Source organism: Nerophis ophidion, linkage group LG24 (assembly GCF_033978795.1).
Source record: "Nerophis ophidion isolate RoL-2023_Sa linkage group LG24, RoL_Noph_v1.0, whole genome shotgun sequence".
Taxonomy (NCBI): domain Eukaryota; kingdom Metazoa; phylum Chordata; class Actinopteri; order Syngnathiformes; family Syngnathidae; genus Nerophis; species Nerophis ophidion.
The window spans coordinates 9,836,189-9,855,630 of NC_084634.1; the positions used below are offsets into that span (position 1 = coordinate 9,836,189).

A 19,442-nucleotide genomic window follows, 5' to 3' on the forward strand; every position below is an offset into this window, starting at 1 on the left:
TCCATGGCTGCCTCCTTCTCTGCATCTTGGGGTTCGTCAACAACAAGTGAAGTGAATTATATTTATATAGCGCTTTTCTCTAGTGACTCAAAGCGCTTTACATAGTGAAACCCAATATCTAAGTTACATTTAAACCAGTGTGGGTGGCACTGGGAGCAGGTGGGTAAAGCGTCTTGCCCAAGGACACAATGGCAGTGACTAGGATTGCGGAAGCGGGAATCGAACCTGCAACCCTCAAGTTGCTGACAGGGCCACTCTACCAACCGAGCTATGCCGCCCCATGTGGGTGTCAAATAACTTTGACACCGACATCAACAAACTACATATCAGCAGCTAAATTAGGAGCCTATGTTTGCTTATTTACTAATAAAAGACAAGTTATCTTGTATGTTCACTATTTTATTTAAGGACAAACTTGCAAAAAGAGACTTATGTCTAATGTACCCTAAGATTTTTTGGTAAAATAAAGGCAATAATGCAAATTTTTTTGTAGTCCCTTTATTTAGAAAATAATCGGAAAGTACCAAAATAATGTTGGTACCGGTGCCAAAATATTTGTATCGGGACAACACTACTACATATATTTTTTATCTATTTGTTTCTTTTTTTTCTGAATATACAGTCAATTCTGGCCTTTGGAAAGTTCCGAGGCTGCAGCAGTGTTTCCTTGGCACCGACATCAACAAACTACATGTCAACAGCTAAATTAGGAGCCTATGTTTGCTTATTTACTAATAAAAGACAAGTTATCTTGTATGTTCACTATTTTATTCAAGGACAAACTTGCAAAAAGACAAATGTGTTTAATGTACCCTAAGATTTTTTGGGTAAAATAAAGGCAAAAAATGCAAATGTTTTGTGGTCTCTTTATTTAGAAAATAATCAAAGTACCAAAATAATTTTGGTACCTGTGCCAAAATATTTGTATCGGGACAACACTAATACTTATGTTTTTTATTTATTTGTTTCTTTTTTTTCTGGCCAATTCTGGCCTTTGGAAAGTTCCGAGGCTGCAGTAGTGTTTCCCTGGCACCGACATCAACAAACTACATATCAGCAGCTAAATTAGGAGCCTATGTTTGCTTATTTACTAATAAAAGACAAGTTATCTTGTATGTTCACTATTTTATTTAAGGACAAACTTGCAAAAAGACACATATGTTTAATGTACCCTAAGATTTTTTGGGGTAAAATAAAGGCAATAATGCAAATGTTTTGTGGTCCCTTTATTTTGAAAATAATCGAAAAGTACCAAAATAATGTTGGTACCGGTGCCAAAATATTTGTATCGGGACAATACTAATACTTTCTATTTTATTTATTTGTTTCTATTTTTTCTGAATATACCATCAAGTTTGGTCTTTGGAAAGTTCCGAGGCTGCAGTAGTGTCTCCTTGGCACCGACATCAACAAATGACATTTTTACATCCGATTGGTCAAGTGGAGAATGAATATGTTATGCAAATTAGATAGACACAGATATAAAACATGAGTGCACGCACTAACAAGGTCGGACACGACGCGCAACTTCAACAGTCGATGAAGTTGTCATCCAAGACAGGTGCAGTATGCCACACTGAAAATGACTGATAGGATCGTTTGCACTTAGTATCTGATCTGATCTAATCTGCCCTATTGATAACTGAGATGACTTTCAGGTACAGAAACATGGCACCAGAAGGCAACCAAACTGAGGTCATAATTTCCTGTCAACCATATGTTTCCTGTGTTTTACTGAGAATATTCCCTTTCTTGATATGTGTTGTCATCATATGTGGAAACCTCCTCATAATCATGTCTGTCATTTATTTCAAACAGCTTCACACTCCTACTAACTATCTCATTCTCTCTCTGGCTGTGTCCGACTTACTTGTTGGTCTTTTAATCATTCCTCTCAGCAGTGAATTCAACAGAGATTATTGTCAGATCCACGGAGGTTTGGTCTGTCTCGCGCAACAATGCATTGAAGTAACACTGACCACGGCTTCTATTCTGAATTTAATGTGTATTTCTATAGACAGATACTACGCAGTGTGCAAACCTCTGGTATATAAAACTGCAATCACTGTTAGTGTCGTTGTGTTCATGATCTTGTTGAGTTGGAGTTTTTCATTTCTACTGTCTGTCGGCTTTGTGATTGCAGAAGTAAATTATGCAAAATGTGGAGAAAAATGTTATATTTATGTTGTTAATGTGAATGTTTCAGGACCCATTTTAACCTTTTTCCTTCCTATGATCATAGTGATGTGTATATATGCAAAAATCTTCTTTGTAGCACATAAACAGGCACGCAGCATCCAAAACAGAACCTATCACAGCAGGACACCAGGATCAACTGTCAGGAAGATGGAGAGAAAGGCCACTAAAACTCTGGCTATAGTTTTGAGCGCCTTCTTACTCTGTTGTTGTCCTTTCTTTTTATGTTTAATGATTGTGTTTGTTAACAGAATCTCAGTGTCATTTGTAGTACTTGATGTTCTTTCCTGGTTGGTAATGTCAAATTCAATGCTCAACCCTTTTATTTACGCTTTCTTTTACAGCTGGTACAGGTCTGCTTTTAAAATAGTTATATCTGGACAAATATGTTTACGTGATTTTTCAAATACCAGACTTGAATAATGTGCTGGATATGGGTAAGCTGCCCGAGAATTGTCATCAACATGTTGCATGAGAGCTGCTGTGTTTGCCATGGCGGGAAGGGCAGCACACACACACACACACACACACACACACACACACACACACACACACACACACACCTACTGGTTATCATTTGGAATTTGATCATCACTTGTGGAGACAAGGGAAAAATTATATTACAAACGTTTGTAGTTTCAACTAAGGATGGATACCAGACAGAATTACAGTACTATTAATGCCAGGATAACACACGTTTCACTTCTCAAGAAAACCCATTAAAGCTTTCGTTTTTACTTTTTATTTTGAACAACATTGAACATAAAGAACATTAAAAAACTGTTCTACCTAACCAGTCTGGTTGATTATTTCTTAATCTACCATTTTAGCTTTAATCCCCTTTTGTATGCCGTAATGCAGTTGTACACATTGAACTTCAATGCTTGCCATTCCCGGTTTTGGAGAACTTCCGGTTCGGCCCCTCAAACATTCTAAACAGTCACTCTTTCTTGTTACAATACCAGAAGGGATGAATCGCTTCCTGTGCTTCTCGACAGCCTTCACCTATTTCTGTGTCCAGACTCGCCTTTTCTGGGCAGCTTTACCTGCAAGTGACCATACAAAATATGTGTGTGAAAATAAAAGAAGAGTAAGAAATTAAGTCATACCTTTGTTTGCTATAATGTCTTTAACCCACAGAGAATAATGCACACATATGCTTTTGCATTATTTGTGAGAAAACAAAGACTGATAAAACGTGACCAAAAAAACTGTTCATGCATATAGTGTACCTTTGGAAGAATGTGTCACTGCACAATGTCCTGATGATCCATCCTTTTTTTTTTTCAAGTTGTGTCAGTCTGTTGGGGGGCGGGATTTGTTTATTCTTAGTGGTTGGAAAGGCCACGTCTTCTGTGGGTTCAATGTAGAAAACGTTCCGAGTCATGCTTACCTTAGGCCACTTTTAAAGGGGAACATTATCACCAGACCTATGTAAGCGTCAATATATACCTTGATGGTGCAGAAAAAAAGACCATATATTTTTTTAACCGATTTCCGAACTCTAAATGGGTGAATTTTGGCGAATTAAACGCCTTTTTGTTTATCGCTCATGTGGTGATGACGTCAGAACGTGACGTCTCCAAGGTAATACAGCCGCCATTTTCATTTTCAACACATTACAAACACCGGGTCTCAGATCTGTTATTTTCCGTTTTAAAATATACGCCACACATACATCCCCCATCCCCCAATCCCCCAATCCAACACCCTCAACGCAAATCCCGTAGGGGTGATGATGTCATGACGCAAAGTCGAACCCGCGTTTCCTCGGCGGCTGGAGCTGTGGCCGCCTCTGCTGACAGCGCGCCAAGACGCGCTCCGTTGACAGTGCACTCAGACACCTCCCCACTCGTGCTGAGCGCAGCACGCCCGCGCAGCAACAAGCCTGTAGTCAATCAAGTAATCGACACACCTGAACTTGATGAAAGGGAGCGGCATAAAGCCCAGCAGACCCGAGGAACCTTTGCCAGAACGTCGCTAACCTTCCCGTAAGCTTCACGTCTGGCATTCCCTTCCCTGTGATTTCCTCATCTTTGCTTTGCTCTCTCTCTGTGTATCCTGTTCATGTCCCTTTGTGTATTCACAGTGACTCCCCTGCCTTCCGTGATCAAGCCTTGTCCTTCGACATCCAACCGGATTCCTGACTGCCCCCCTCGATCCACGACCTCCCTGCTCGGACCCAGACTACACTGCCTCGCTCCTCCCCACGACCCATTGCCTGTCCACGAACTGCCTCTTCGTCTTTCCCCTCGTGATTCGACGAAAGATTACAACCAACACTCACAGACAACAAAAGCTTGGTAACATTTACATTATTAATATTACACATAGGCACACTCATTCACTTAGAGTAGCATACGCATGTCACGTATTCATCAAAGGTTTAAAATAAACTTTGAAAAACAGCAGTTCTGTCCTGGTTGTCGCCTCCTTCCCTCTGAACACAACAGATGAATGGATGGTCAGCGTCTGAGAGCTGCGACCTACCACCATGACTTTGAACTACCTTCCCTCTGTTGCTAGATATCTCGAGATGTATGTTGTAATATGTATATGTGCTTTGCTATGGAAGTGTTTTCTCACTCCAAACTGGGCCCCCTTAGGAGCCCAGTCTGGATTCTATTTTTTTACTCATCCTTCCCCAGCGTTGACCTTTTTCCCATCTTTTACGGGGCGACTTATGGCGACCCATCAGCGTTCTTCTTCTGTAACCCTGTACACTGTTTGTTTGTCTAAGCTTGAACGGTTTTGTGCTGAAAACAAAGTTTCGTTGTACTTGTTGCAATGACAATAAAGACCTACCTACCTACACCAGGGACGGTGTGGCCCAGTGGGAGAGTAGCCGTGCGCAACCCGAGCGTCCCTGGTTCAATTCCCACCTAGTACCAACCTCGTCACGTCCGTTGTGTCCTGAGCAAGACACTTCACCCTTGCTCCTGATGGGTGCTGGTTGGCGCCTTGCATGGCAGCTCCCTCCATCAGTGTGTGAATGTGTGTGTGAATGGGTAAATGTGGAAGTAGTGTCAAAGCGCTTTGAGTACCTTGAAGGTAGAAAAGCGCTATACAAGTACAACCCATTTATCATTTACCTACCTGGTACAGGTCTTTGATTGATTGATTGATTGGTTGATACGTTTATTAGTAGATTGCACAGTTCAGTACATATTTTGTACAATTGACAAGTAAATGGTAACACCCGAATAAGTTTTTCAACTTGTTTAAGTTGGGGTCCACGTTAATCAATTCATGGTCTGCCTTTAAAAAAGTTATATCTGGAAAAAGATGTCTTAAGTGATTGTTCAGACACCAGACTCGAATAATATGCTCGGTAGGGGTAAGCTGCATGTGAATTGTCATCAACGTGTTGTGTGAGAGCTGCTGTGTGCGAAAACACACACACGCACACACACACACGCAGGTCATCATTTGGAATGGGGACCAAGTTTTTGTTCGTGACTTGTGGGGACCACCCTTTCTACAGGTTGTGGGGGCATACAAAAATTAGGTGAAATGGCCACGGCCCACTTAGCTCATATACATCGTTAAATCTCTTAATTGATGAAGTAATGTGCTGATCATACTTACTGGAGACCCTGGGGGAAAAGAGTTAATATAGTTCATGGGGACCAAATTTCAATCATTTTGCATAATTCACACAAATTTGTACGTGACTACTGAGGACCATTTAAAAAAAAAAAAAAAGTTCAAATTAAATATGACATGATCCTCCGAATACAGCACTACAGCTGTCCTCTTATAGGAACCTTCACCACTTAAATGTACCAGCTACAGCCCGGTGAGGGGGCTGCTGTGCAAATGTATCACACTCAAACTAACCAGTAAACATGTTTTACTTGTCTACAGGTTGTGGGGGCATAAAAAAATGAGATAAAATGGCCACTGCCTAGTTAGCTCATACACGTCTTTAAATCTCTTAAATGATGAAGTAATGTGCCAATCATTCTACTGGGGATCCCCAGTGGGTCTCCTAAAGGTGACTGTATAAACAGAGCGATGTCCTCATTAAGTAAGCACTGCCAGAACACACACACACGCACACACACACACACACACACAGACACACACATGTCATCATTTGGAATGGGGACCAAGTTTTTGTTCATGACTTGTGGGGACCACCTTGTCTACAGGTTGTGGGGGCATAAAAAAATGAGATAAAATGACCACTGCCCAGTTAGCTCATACACGTCTTTAAATCTCTGGATTGATGGAGTAATGTGCTGATCATTCTTACTGGGGATCCCCAGTGGGTCCCCTAACAGTGACTGTGTAAACAGAGCGATGTCCCCATTAAGTCAGCATTGCCAGGACACACACACACACACACACACACACACACACACACACACACACACACACACACACACGCGCACACAAAACCGCACGCATGCACAAACACACACGCACACACACACACACACACACACACACACACACACACACACACACACACACACACACACACACACACACACACTGGTCATCATTTGGAATAGGGACCAAGTTTTGATCATGAATTCTGGGGACCACCAGATGCAAAACATTAACAGTGCAATACGTTTTCATAACATGGTCACTACTGCCTACTTTGTCTTGTTATATTCTTATTTTACTGTTATATTGTTATTCCCATTGTTTTTATTCTTTTTGTAATATTTCTCTATTTTGTTTCCTTTTAAACCCCCATTATTTACTTTTTACTTTTTTCTTTAAATTGATCTCAACTCTGTACACAGCTGCTGGAATTTTAATTTTCCTGAAGGAACTCTCCTGAAGGAATCAATAAAGTACTATCTATCTATCTATCTATCTATCTATCTATCTATCTATCTATCTACAGGTTGCGGGGGCATAGAAAAATTAGATAAAATGGTCACTGCCCAGTTAGCTCATACACGTCTTTAAATCTCTGGATTGATGGAGTAATGTGCTGATCATTCTTACTGGGGATCCCCAGTGGGTCCCCTAACAGTGACTGTGTAAACAGAGCGATGTCCTCATTAAGTCAGCATTGCCAGGACACACACACACACACACGCATGCACACACACAAAAACACACGCACACGCACACAAACACGCACGCATGCATACACACACGCACACACACACGCACACACACACACACACATACTGGTCATTATTTGGAATGGGGACCAAGTTTTTGTTCATGACTTGTGGGGACCACCTTGTCTACAGGTTGTGGTGGCATAATCAATCAATCAATCAATGTTTACTTATATAGCCCTAAATCACTAGTGTCTCAAAGGGCTGCACAAACCACAACACAAACCACTACGACATCCTCGGTAGGCCCACATAAGGGCAAGGAAAACTCACACCCAGTGGGACGTCGGTGACAATGATGACTATGAGAACCTTAGAGAGGAGGAAAGCAATGGATGTTGAGCGGGTCTAACATGATACTGTGAAAGTTCAATCCATAATGGATCCAACACAGTCGCGAGAGTCCAGTCCAAAGCGGATCCAACACAGCAGCGAGAGTCCCGTTCACAGCGGAGTCAGCAGGAAACCATCCCAAGCGGAGGCGGATCAGCAGCGCAGAGATGTCCCCAGCCGATACACAGGCGAGCAGTACATGGCCACCGGATCGGACCGGACCCCCTCCACAAGGGAGAGTGGGACATAGAAGAAAAAGAAAAGAAACGGCAGATCAACTGGTCTAAAAAGGGAGTCTATTTAAAGGCTAGAGTATACAAATGAGTTTTAAGGTGAGACTTAAATGCTTCTACTGAGGTGGCATCTCGAACTGTTACCGGGAGGGCATTCCAGAGTACTGGAGCCCGAAATGAAAAAGCTCTACAGCCTGCAGACTTTTTTGGGGCTTTGGGAATCACTAATAAGCCGGATTCCTTTGAACGCAGATTTCTTGCCGGGACATATGGTACAATACAATCGGCAAGATAGGATGGAGCTAGACCGTGTAGTATTTTATACGTAAGTAGTAAAACCTTAAAGTCACATCTTAAGTGCACGGGAAGTCAGTGCAGGTGAGCCAGTACAGGCGCAATGTGATCAAACTTTCTTGTTCTTGTCAAAAGTCTAGCAGCCGCATTTTGTACCAACTGTAATCTTTTATTGCTAGACAAAAAAAATGAGATAAAATGACCACTGCCCAGTTAGCTCATACACGTCTTTAAATCTCTGGATTGATGGAGTAATGTGCTGATCATTCTTACTGGGGATCCCCAGTAGGTCCCCTAAAGGTGACTGTGTAAACAGAGCGATGTCCCCATTAAGTCAGCATTGCCAGGACACACACACACACACACACACACGCACACACACACACACACACACACACACACACACACACACACACACACACACACACACACACACAAAACGCTGCCAAAGAAACATGGTTACAAAATGAGTAAGACAGACAATAGATGCTACTGTAAATACAAAGACCAGGTCATGTATGCAAAATGTCATGCCTGTGAATCAGGTTTTATGTTTGATCATGTTATGTTTTGTTTTTTGGAGTTTTGTTTCCCGTTTTGCACTTCCTGGTTTCGTTTGTTTCCATAGTTACTCATTAGTTTCCACCTGGTCTCCAAGTCACACCCCTGTCCTCAGCCTCACACTGGTTAGTAACCATTATCATAGTCATTATTTATACCATTCTGTTTCCGTCCTCGTCCTGGGAACTTTGCTTGTACTTGCTACCTACCCACCTATCCATGCTGCACCTCCTTCATGACCTCGATCACCTGCCACGCGTACCTTGCCATTCATGCCCCTTGTTTTTGGTCACAGTAAGTGTTTTGTTTTAGTTGTTCATAGCCATGCCATCGTGCTGTTTTTGTTTATAGTTCATAGTTATTCATGCCATTAAGCAAGTGTTTTTCTTTCATGTTTATAGTTATAGCCTCGCTTCTAATCTTTTGTTTCATAGGCAAGTTTTCCGCCCTCGAGCGCACCATTTGTTTGCCTTTTGTTTTAGTCTGTTTGTTTATTAATCAATAAATATGTAATTACATTCACGCCTGGCTCGTCCCAAATTCCCTCTGCGTCGGAGAAACAAAAGAAATCCTAGTCAAAGTCCTGACACAAAATTAAACCCATTTTTGTTAATATTTTGCTGTATCTGTCTGATATTTGTAAACAATGACCCTATGGCCAGCTCCTTGTCCCTCAGGTTTGGGAGGTTGCAGGCTGTAACGCCTGCTCTCCTCACTTAAGCTGTTGGTGAGGAGATAAGCCCGGTCACTTATTGGCTGACTTCAGTGAAGTGAAGTGAATTGTCTTTATATAGCACTTTTCTCTAGTGACTCAAAGCGCTTTTACTTAGTGAAACCCAATATCTTAATGCCATTTAAACCAATGTGGGCGGCACTGGGAGCAGGTGGGTGAAGTGTCTTGCCCAAGGACACATTAGCAGTGATAAGGATGGCGTAAGCTGGGATCGAACCTGGAACCCTCAAGCAATGTGGGTGGCACTGGGAGCAGGTGGGTGAAGTGTCTTGCCCAAGGACACATCGGCAGTGACTAGGATGGCGGAAGCCAGGACCGTACCTGGAACCCTCAAGCAGTGTGGGGTTGCACTGGGAGCAGGTGGGTGAAGTGTCTTGCCCAAGGACACAACGGCAGTGACTAGGATGGCGGAAGCTGGGATCGAACCTGGAACCCTCAAGCAATGTGGGTGGCACTGGGAGCAGGTGGGTGAATTGTCTTGCCCAAGGACACATAGGCAGTGACTAGGATGGCGGAAGCCGGGATCGAACCTGGAACCCTCAAGCAGTGTGGGTGGCACTGGGAGCAGGTGGGTGAAGTGTCTTGCCCAAGGACACAACGGCAGTGACTAGGATGGCGGAAGCCGGGATCGAACCTGGAACCCTCAAGTTGCTGGAACGGCCATTCTCTCAACCAGCAGAGTGGCACATTTGTTCCAGTCGGTGTGACGTAATTATCACGCATGTTAACATTAGCTTTCCTCTCGGAGGTGACAAGAACTCTAGCCTGGTGGCTTGGAACACAGTGAAGAGTAGCAGGGGGGGTGTATATGTCCCGGAAGAGTTAGTGCTGGTTTGTGGTTATTTGTTCTGTTGTGTTTATGCTGTGTTACGGTGCGGATGTTCTCCCGAAATGTGTTTGTCATTCTTGTTTGGTGTGGGTTCACAGTGTGGCACATATTTGTAACAGTGTTAAAGTTGTTTATACGGCCACCCCCAGTGTGACCTGTATGGCTGTTGACCAAGTGTGCATGCATTCACTTATGTGTGTGTGAAAAGCCATAGGTATTACATGATTGGGCCGGCAGGGGTCACCAACCTTTTTGAAACCAAGAACTACTTCTTAGGTATTGATTAATGCGAAGGGCTACCAGTTTGATACACACTTAAATAAATTGCCAGAAATAGCCAATTTGCTCAATTTACCTTTAATAAATAAATGTATATATATATATATTTTTGTTTTTGTTTTTTTAAATGGGAATTTCTGTCCGTCATTCCGTCGTACATTTTTTTTCCTTTTACGGAAGGTTTTTTGTAGAGAATAAATGATGAAAAAAACACTTAGTTGAACGGTTTAAAAGAGGAGAAAACACGGGAAAAAAGAAAATTTTATGTTGAAACATAGTTTATCTTCAATTTCGACTCTTTAAAATTCAAAATTCAACGGAAAAAAAAATGAAGAGAAAAGCTAGCTAATTCGAATCATTTTGAAAAAATTGAAAAAAGAATTTATGGAACATCATTAGTAATTTTTCCTGATTAAAATTAATTTTAAAATTTTGATGACATGTTTTAAATAGGTTAAAATCCAATCTGCACTTTGTTAGAATATATAACAAATTGGACCAAGCTATATTTCTAACAAAGACAAATCATTATTTCTTCTAGATTTTCCAGAACAAAAATTCAAAGAAATTCAAAAGACTTTGAAATAAGATTTAAATTTGATTCTACAGATTTTCTAGATTTGCCAGAATATTTTTTTTGAATTTTAATCATAATAAGTTTGAAGATATATTTCACAAATATTCTTTGTCAAAAAAACAGAAGCTAAAATGAAGAATTAAATTAAAATGTATTTATTATTCTTTACAATAAAAAAAAAACAAATACTTGAACATTGATTTTAAATTTTCAGGAAAGAAGAGAAAGGAATTTAAAAGGTAAAAAGGTATATGTGTTTAAAAATCCTAAAATCATTTTTAAGGTTGCATTTTTTTTCTCTAAAATTGTCTTTCTGAAAGTTATAAGAAGCAAAGTAAAAAAATTAATGAATTTATTTAAACAAGTGAAGACCAAGTCTTTAAAATATTTTCTTGGATTTTCAAATTCTATTTGAGTTTTGTCTCTCTTAGAATTAAAAATGTCGAGTAAAGTGAGACCAGCTTGCTAGCAAATGAATAAAATAAAAAAAAAATTGAGTCAGCTCACTGGTAAGTGCTGGTATTTGAGCTATTTTTAGAACAGGCCAGGGGGCGACTCATCTGGTCCTTATGGGCTACCTGGTGCCCGCGGGCACCGCGTTGGTGACCCCTGGTTCAAGGTTTATTAGCGATCTGTACTTCTCCCTACGTCCGTGTACACAGCGGCATTTTAAAAAGTCATAAATTTTACTTTTTGAAACCGATACCGATAATTCAAAAACCGATACCGATAATTTCCGATAATACATTTTAAAGCATTTATCGGCTGATAATATCGGCAGTCTGATGTTATCGAACATCTCTACTTTTTACAGTCTTTAAAACCTTTTCAAAATAATTGTAATATCCATACAGCACTTTTGAATTCCTCAAACATTTTATCGCAGTAGGTGGCAAGGTTGGAGAGGAGATCTTGCCTCAAGTGGAGGAGTTCAAGTACTTAGGAGTCTTGTTCACGAGTGAGGGAGGAGTGGATCGTGAGATCGACAGGCGGATCGGTGCGGCGTCTTCAGTAGTGCGGACGCTGTATCGATCCGTTGTGGTGAAGAAGGAGCTGAGCCGGAAGGCAAAGCTCTCAATTTACCGGTTGATCTACGTTCCCATCCTCACCTATGGTCATGAGCTTTGGGTCATGACCGAAAGGACAAAATTGCGAGTACAAGCGGCTGAAATGAGTTTCCTCCGCCGTGTAGCGGGGCTCTCCCTTAGAGATAGGGCGAGAATCTCCGTCATCCGGGGGGAGCTCAAAGTAACTCCGCTGCTCCTCCGTATCGAGAGGAGCCAAATAATGTGGTTCGGGCATCTGGTCAGGATGCCACCCGAACGCCTCCCTAGGGAGGTGTTTAGGGCACGTCGGACCGGTAGGAGGCCACGGGGAAGACCCGGGACACGTGTTGAGAACACTGACAGAATCAAGAAAGAGCCATCAATCTGTCAATCCTAGTTAAGGTTCCCCTTGTTGAGTCAAATTAAGCCGCAGAATTGACGGAAGGGCACCCCCAGGAGTGGAGCCTGCTAGGTGTGAGCCTATGTCTCACGGCTGGCCTGGGAACGCCTCGGGATCCCTCGGGAGGAGCTGGACCAAGTGGCTGTGGAGAGGGAAGTCTGGGCTACCCTGCTTAGGCTGCTGCCCCCGCGACCCCACCTCGGATAAGCGGAAACAGATGGATGGATGGATGGAAGTTAGCAAGGGTAGTGTCAATATGCAAACTACACACATCACTTACAATACTTGCAAAATACAGTCGCGGTCAAACGTTGACATACACTTGTAAAGAACATAATGTCAAGGCCAAGGGTGTCAAACTCAAACACAGAGTGGGCCAAAATTTAAAACTGAACAAAGCCGCGGGCCAAGGTTGAACAAATTAACCTTTAAATAGGGACCCAAACAAGTTTTGCAATGAATATTTAACAAGCAAGGCTTAACATAGGGCAGCACAGTGGGACGGGGGTGAGTGCATCTGCCTCACAATACGAAGGTCCTGAGTAATCCTGGGTTCAATCCCGGGCTCGGGATCTTTCTGTGTGGAGTTTGCATGTTCTCCCCGTGACTGCGTGGGTTCCCTCCGGGTGCTCCGGCTTCCTCCTATGGAACAGGCAGAGCTTATATAACATAATAGTGCAAAATCAACTTTCAGAAAACAAACGAAAAAACATCAGTGGTATAATAAATAAAACGTAATTTAAAAAATTAACGCCTCTTTTCTATTTGCAGCCTTCTGAGGTAGATATCAACATTAACTTTTTCCGCAGGCTAATAAATTTGAAAATAAAATAGAAATTAGGTGGGCGGGGTTTGGTGGTATTGTAGCATTCCGAAAGAGTTAGTGCTGCAATGGGTCCTGGGTATTTGTTCTGTTGTGTTTATGTTGTGTTACGGTGCGGGTGTTCTCCCGAAATGTGTTTTGTCATTCTTGTTTGGTGTGGGTTCACAGTGTGGCGCATATTTGTAACAGTGTTAAAGTTGTTTATACGGCCACCCTCAGTGTGACCTGTATGGCTGTTCACCAAGTATGTGTGTGTGAAAGCTGCATATATTTTGTGACTTGGCCAGCACTCTGTTTATATGGAGGAAAAGAGGACGTGATGACAGGTTGTAGAGGACGCTAAAGGGTCCCAATATTGTTGTCCGGGTGGAAATCGGGAGAATGGTTGCCCAGAGAGACTTTCAGGAAGGGCACTAAACTTCGGGAGTCTCCGGGAAAAATCGGGAGGGTTGGCAAGTATGAGTATTAGCGGTGAACGTGGTGTTACCAGCGGGCCAGCTCTAATGTTAATTTGATATTGCCTCAAGGGCCAAATGAAATTAAACGGCGGGCCAAATTTGGCCCGGGGGCCAGAGTTTGACACCCATGGTCAAGGCTGTTTTGAGTTTTCAATAATTTCGACAAGTCTTATTTTTTTGTGATAGAGTGATTGGAGCACGTACTTAACAATTCTTAAAGCTTGTTTTTTTTTTATGAAATTGTTATGGGTCGACTGAAAATGTGACCAAATTTGCTGGGTCAAAAGTATACAGACAGCAATGTTAATATTTGCTAACATGTCCCTTGGCAAGTTTATCTACAATAAGGCGCTTTTGGTAGCCATCCACAAGCTTTTGGCAAGCTTCTGGTTGAATTGTTGACCACTCCTCTTAACAAAATTGGTGCAAATCAGCTAAATTTGTTGGTTTTCTGACATGGACTTGTTTCTTCAGCATTGTCCACACAGAATTTGGGAAGGCCATTCTAAAACATTAATTCTAGCCTGATTTAGCCACTCCTTTACCATTTTCGATGTGTGTTTGGGGTCATTGTCCTGTTGGAACACCCAACTGCGTCCAAGACCCAACCTCCAGGCTGATAATTTTAGGTTGTCTTGAAGAATTTGGAGGTAATCATCCTTTTTTATTGTCCCATTTACTCTCTGTAAAGCACCAGTTCCATTGGCAGCAAAACAGGCCCAGAGCATAATACTACCACCACCATGTTTGACGGTAGGAATAGTGTTCCTGGGATGAAAGGCCTCACCTTTTCTCCTCCAAACATATCACCGGGTATTGTGGCCAAACAGCTCAATTTTTGTTTCATCTGACCACAGAACTTTCCTCCAGAAGCTCTTATCTTTGTCAGTGTGATGTCAGATTAAACAAAAGTTTATGTTAACTTTTGATCGCGACTGTATAATGCAAATGTGTAATAATTACAAATAATTATTTTGTTGACATCCACTGAAGTCACCAAAAACAAAAATGAAAACAAGAAAAATACTTTAAAAATTAATAGTAAAAAAATTCAAAAGATTACCGCAAAACTAGCCTCTAGGGCAGGGGTGTCAAACACGCGGCCCGAGGGCCCGGATCACGCCTGCAAACAGGTTTTTATCCGGCCCACAGGATGAGTTTGCTAAGTCTAAAAATTAACCTGAAATGTTTGGATGAATGAAACTGCTGTTCTAAATATGTCCACTGGATGTCGCAATAGCAATTCTTTGTCTCTGTATAGATGATGCTACATATGTACAGAATAAACCACATGATGTTATTACAAACCCCGTTTCCATATGAGTTGGGAAATTGTGTTAGATGTAAATATAAACAGAATACAATGATTTGCAAATCCTTTTCAACCCATATTCAGTTGAATATGCTACAAAGACAACATATTTGATGTTCAAACTGATAAACATTTTCTTTTTGCAAATAATCATTAACTTTAGAATTTGATGCCAGCAACACGTGACAAAGAAGTTGAGAAAGGTGGCAACAAATACTGATAAAGTTGAGGAATGCTCATCAAACACTTATTTGGAACATCCCACAGGTGTGCAGGCTAATTGGGAACAGGTGGGTGCCATGATTGGGTATAAAAACTGCTTCCCAAAAAATGCTCAGTCTTTCACAAGAAAGGATGGGGCGAGGTACACCCCTTTGTCCACAACTGCGTGAGCAAATAGTCAAACAGTTTAAGAACAACATTTCTCAAAGTGCAATTGCAAGAAATTTAGGGATTCCAACATTTACGGTCCATAATATCATCAAAATGTTCAGAGAACCTGGAGAAATCACTCCACATAAGCAGCATGGCCGGAAACCAACATTAAATGACCGTGACCTTCGATCCCTCAGACGGCACTGTATCAAAAACCGACATCAATCTCTAAAGGATATCACCACATGGGCTCAGGAACACTTCAGAAAACCACTGTCACTAAATACAGTTTGTTGCTACATCTGTAAGTACAAGTTAAAGCTCTACTATGAAAAGCAAAAGCCATTTATCAACAACATCCAGAAAATGCCACCGGTTTCTCTGGGCCCGCGTTCATCTAAGATGGACTGATGCAAAGTGGAAAAGTGTTCTGTGGTCTGATGAGTCAACACTTTAAGTTGTTTTTGGAAATATTTGACATTGTGTCATCCGGACCAAAGGGGAAGCGAACCATCCAGACTGCTATCGATACAAAGTTCAAAAGCCAGCATCTGTGATGGTATGGGGGTGCATTCGTGCCCAAGGTATGGGTAACTTACACATCTGTGAAGGCACCATTAATGCAGAATGGTACATACAGGTTTTAGAACAACATATGTTGCCATCTATACGCCGTCTTTTTCATGGACTCCCCTGCTTATTTCAGCAAGACAATCCAAGCCACATTTAGCACGTGTTACAACAGCGTGGCTTCATAAAAAAAGAGTGCGGGTACTTTCCTGGCCCGCCTGCAGTCTAGACCTGTCTCCCATCAAAAATGTGTGGCACATTATTAAGCGTAAAATACGACAGCGGAGACCCCGGACTGTTGAACGACTGAAGCTCTACATAAAACAAGAATTGGAAAGAATTCCACTTTCAAAGATTCAACAATTAGTTTCTTCAGTTCCCAAACATTTATTGAGTGTTGTCAAAAGAAAAGCTGATGTAACACAGTGGTGAACATGCCCTTTCCCAACTACTTTGGCACGTGTTGCAGCCATGGAATTCTAAGTTAATTATTATTTTCAAACTAAAGTGTATGAGTTTGAACATCAAATATCTTGTCTTTGTAGTGCATTCAACTGAATATGGGTTGAAAATGATTTGCAAATCATTGTATTCCGTTTATATTTACATCTAACACAATTTCCCAACTCATATGGAAACGGGGTTTGTACATGGACTTACAACTAATTGAATGACACCTCTGTCGTGGCCTGGGGGCATCTGTATCGCTCCCACTGGCAATTAGCGACTTTGAGGAAGGGGTTTTCTGCCACACAGATAACTACAAATATGCTGACTTGCTTTTTGTCACTTCTCCTTTCCCCATTCAATAAAAAGACGGAAGTCATTGCAAACACCTGTGTGCTGCCAGAAAACTAAAAGAAGAAAAATTAAGAACGCCTACGTGCAATTACTGCCTTCATGGCTGAAGCTCCAAAACAACCAAAGAAACGAAAAGTTTTGCCGGAGGAGACAAAAATAAAAACACTGAGCTAAAAGGACAGTCAGGATCGTCATAGGCCCGGCTTTCATTCGCTGGCGTGACCTCAAAGACGAGGGATTTCAGGCCAAAGCTGCCTTGGCTCTGTTCCGGCTAAACTACTAAGTGACTTCCGATGCTCAAATCAAAATGATAATGCTTATGTTAGCTATCGTAACTGTGCGTGGTAGCAATAAATAGCCACCAGCTTGATAATTCCACACTACTTCCTTCAAAAAAACTCTCGCCGGTCTTTCTTTGCTTCGGACCTGCATCCGCCTCAATATATTCTTGATAGTGTCTGCTATTTCACATCAGCATAGCCATTAGAGACCTGATATTTGTGGCAATATTACAGCAGACATCATGTCAATGTGACGCTATATGCGCTAAGCATCATGGGAAATGCGGTCGTCTTCTGGCAACACACTACCGCTTTGGTCCACTGGCGACGCCAAAATGAAAGTTCTTGAGTGGGGCTTTAAAGTCCACAGTGTGGGCCGAGGGCTTGGCTGATCTTTTGGGGGTTGGTACTGTGTAAAAGGTACTTACCATGTCTCCGCCTCAAGCATCAAACTAGTTTCGAGACTACTCAAAACACTGAAACGTGCGGTCATCAACGAATGCAAAATGATTGGCCGAGAAATATTTGCATGAATTATGTTAATTATGTGGAAGTTGAAAAAGGGATCCACGGAAACTGAGAGCAACATTGACGCTCCGGAGGACTTGGTAAGAGTTTGTCTTATGTTGTGTTCCTGATGGTGTTGTGTGCTTTTCAGCAATTTTTGTGTTTGATTCCAGGAATCCACAGGGATGGAAGAAGAGATGACGGTCAACAAGACCAAGGTTTTGGATGACATCCACCCCTGCTACACCTTAGATAATACAACTTACATATTTGCAAGTCACCCTTCAGTTGCGTGCCTGGCTTTGTATGTTTTTCTCGGTTTCTTGTCACTTTGCACCGTATGCGGGAACCTTCTCGTGATAATCGCCGTGGTTTGTTTCCGACAGCTACACAGTCCGACTAACTACCTCATTCTGTCTCTAGCTGTGGCCGACCTGCTCGTGGGGATTCTGGTTTTCCCTTTCAGTATGGCTTTCACCGTGTTCTCCTGCTGGCATCACGAAGGCCTGTTGTGTAAAATCCGAGGTACCTTCGACGTCACGCTGAGCACGGCGTCCATTTTGAACCTGTGCTGCGTTTCTGTCGACAGATACCACGCAGTGTGCCAGCCCCTGACGTACCGGAGCAAAATCAGCCACCGTGTTGTCGGCACTATGGTCCTGGTAAGCTGGGGGCTTCCGGCACTGATAGGAATCGGAATCACGGTGGCGGGATTTAATCAAGGCAAATGTGAAGGCAGCTGTTTAATGGACGCACTGATATCCACCACTCTGGCGTGCATATTCTCCTTTTACATCCCAGTCATCGTCATGCTCAGCATCTACTTGAGGATATTTCTCGCGGCGCAGAGACAAGCACGAGTCATCCACAACTCAAAGTCAGGAGGCATCAGTAAGATGGAGAGGAAAGCCACCAAAACATTGGCTACCGTGATGGGAGTTTTTATTCTATGTTGGACGCCGTACTTTGTCTGTATAATCTTTCAGCCTTTCACTTATCGTACCACGCCCGTCGTTGTGATAGAGACACTGAACTGGCTGACCCTCTCCAATTCCATGCTTAACCCCTTCATCTATGCCTTCTTTTACAGCTGGTTTAGAACAGCTTTTAAACTCATCATGACCGGGAAAATACTTCAGGCTGGTTTTGCTAACACCAAACTCTTTTAACTTAAGTTCTTCTGTGAAGGCTAACACAGAATAATGCTTGTCGCAATTGTAACTCCGAAGCTAATCTGTGACTGTGATTGAGACTGTGACACGTCTGGAGGGTTCGTTCTTGGCCAGACGGAGTTCCAAGTTTACAAAGTCTTTTTCTTTGTCTTTCTTTGTCTCAAAGTCTTCCCTTTCTCTCAGAGTCTTTTTCTTTTTCAGTCCTTTGCTTTTCAGAGGCGTTCTGGCCAGCGTCTCTCCTGTGGGGGTTTTCCTGGGCCTCTAATGGTCTCCAGCGCTCCGGATAAAGAGACAGGTGATTAGACAACTCGTTCCAGCTGAGAAATCTCCTCACCTGTTGCTTCACATGGCCTGCCCGCAGGGGACACGTCGACCACGCCCCTCCACCGTGACATCATCTTTGTTGCCCTCTGCTCTATTCCGCACTGCACTGTTATTTATTAGCCTTTTACATTTGACCTATGGAAGTACTTGTTCATATGTGTCGTTAATCATTATTGTTTACGATGAACGCAGAGATCAAGGCCTACCAAGTCAGATTCCTGGTATTTCACATACTTGTCCAATAAAGC

General features: G+C 42.3%; 2 protein-coding genes across 2 annotated transcripts; both read left to right on the forward strand.

The window, feature by feature from the left end:
- The first annotated feature begins 1,526 nt into the window (after positions 1-1,526).
- Positions 1,527-2,727, forward strand: LOC133542134 (trace amine-associated receptor 1-like). Its single transcript, XM_061885992.1, has one exon. It carries the CDS (start codon positions 1,648-1,650, stop codon positions 2,617-2,619), a length of 972 nt encoding a protein of 323 aa, XP_061741976.1. The 5' UTR covers positions 1,527-1,647; the 3' UTR covers positions 2,620-2,727.
- Positions 2,728-17,883: 15,156 nt separating this feature from the next.
- Positions 17,884-19,191, forward strand: LOC133542157 (trace amine-associated receptor 1-like). The gene has a single exon (XM_061886035.1). It carries the CDS (start codon positions 17,884-17,886, stop codon positions 18,865-18,867), a length of 984 nt encoding a protein of 327 aa, XP_061742019.1. The 3' UTR covers positions 18,868-19,191.
- The last annotated feature ends 251 nt before the right edge of the window (positions 19,192-19,442 follow it).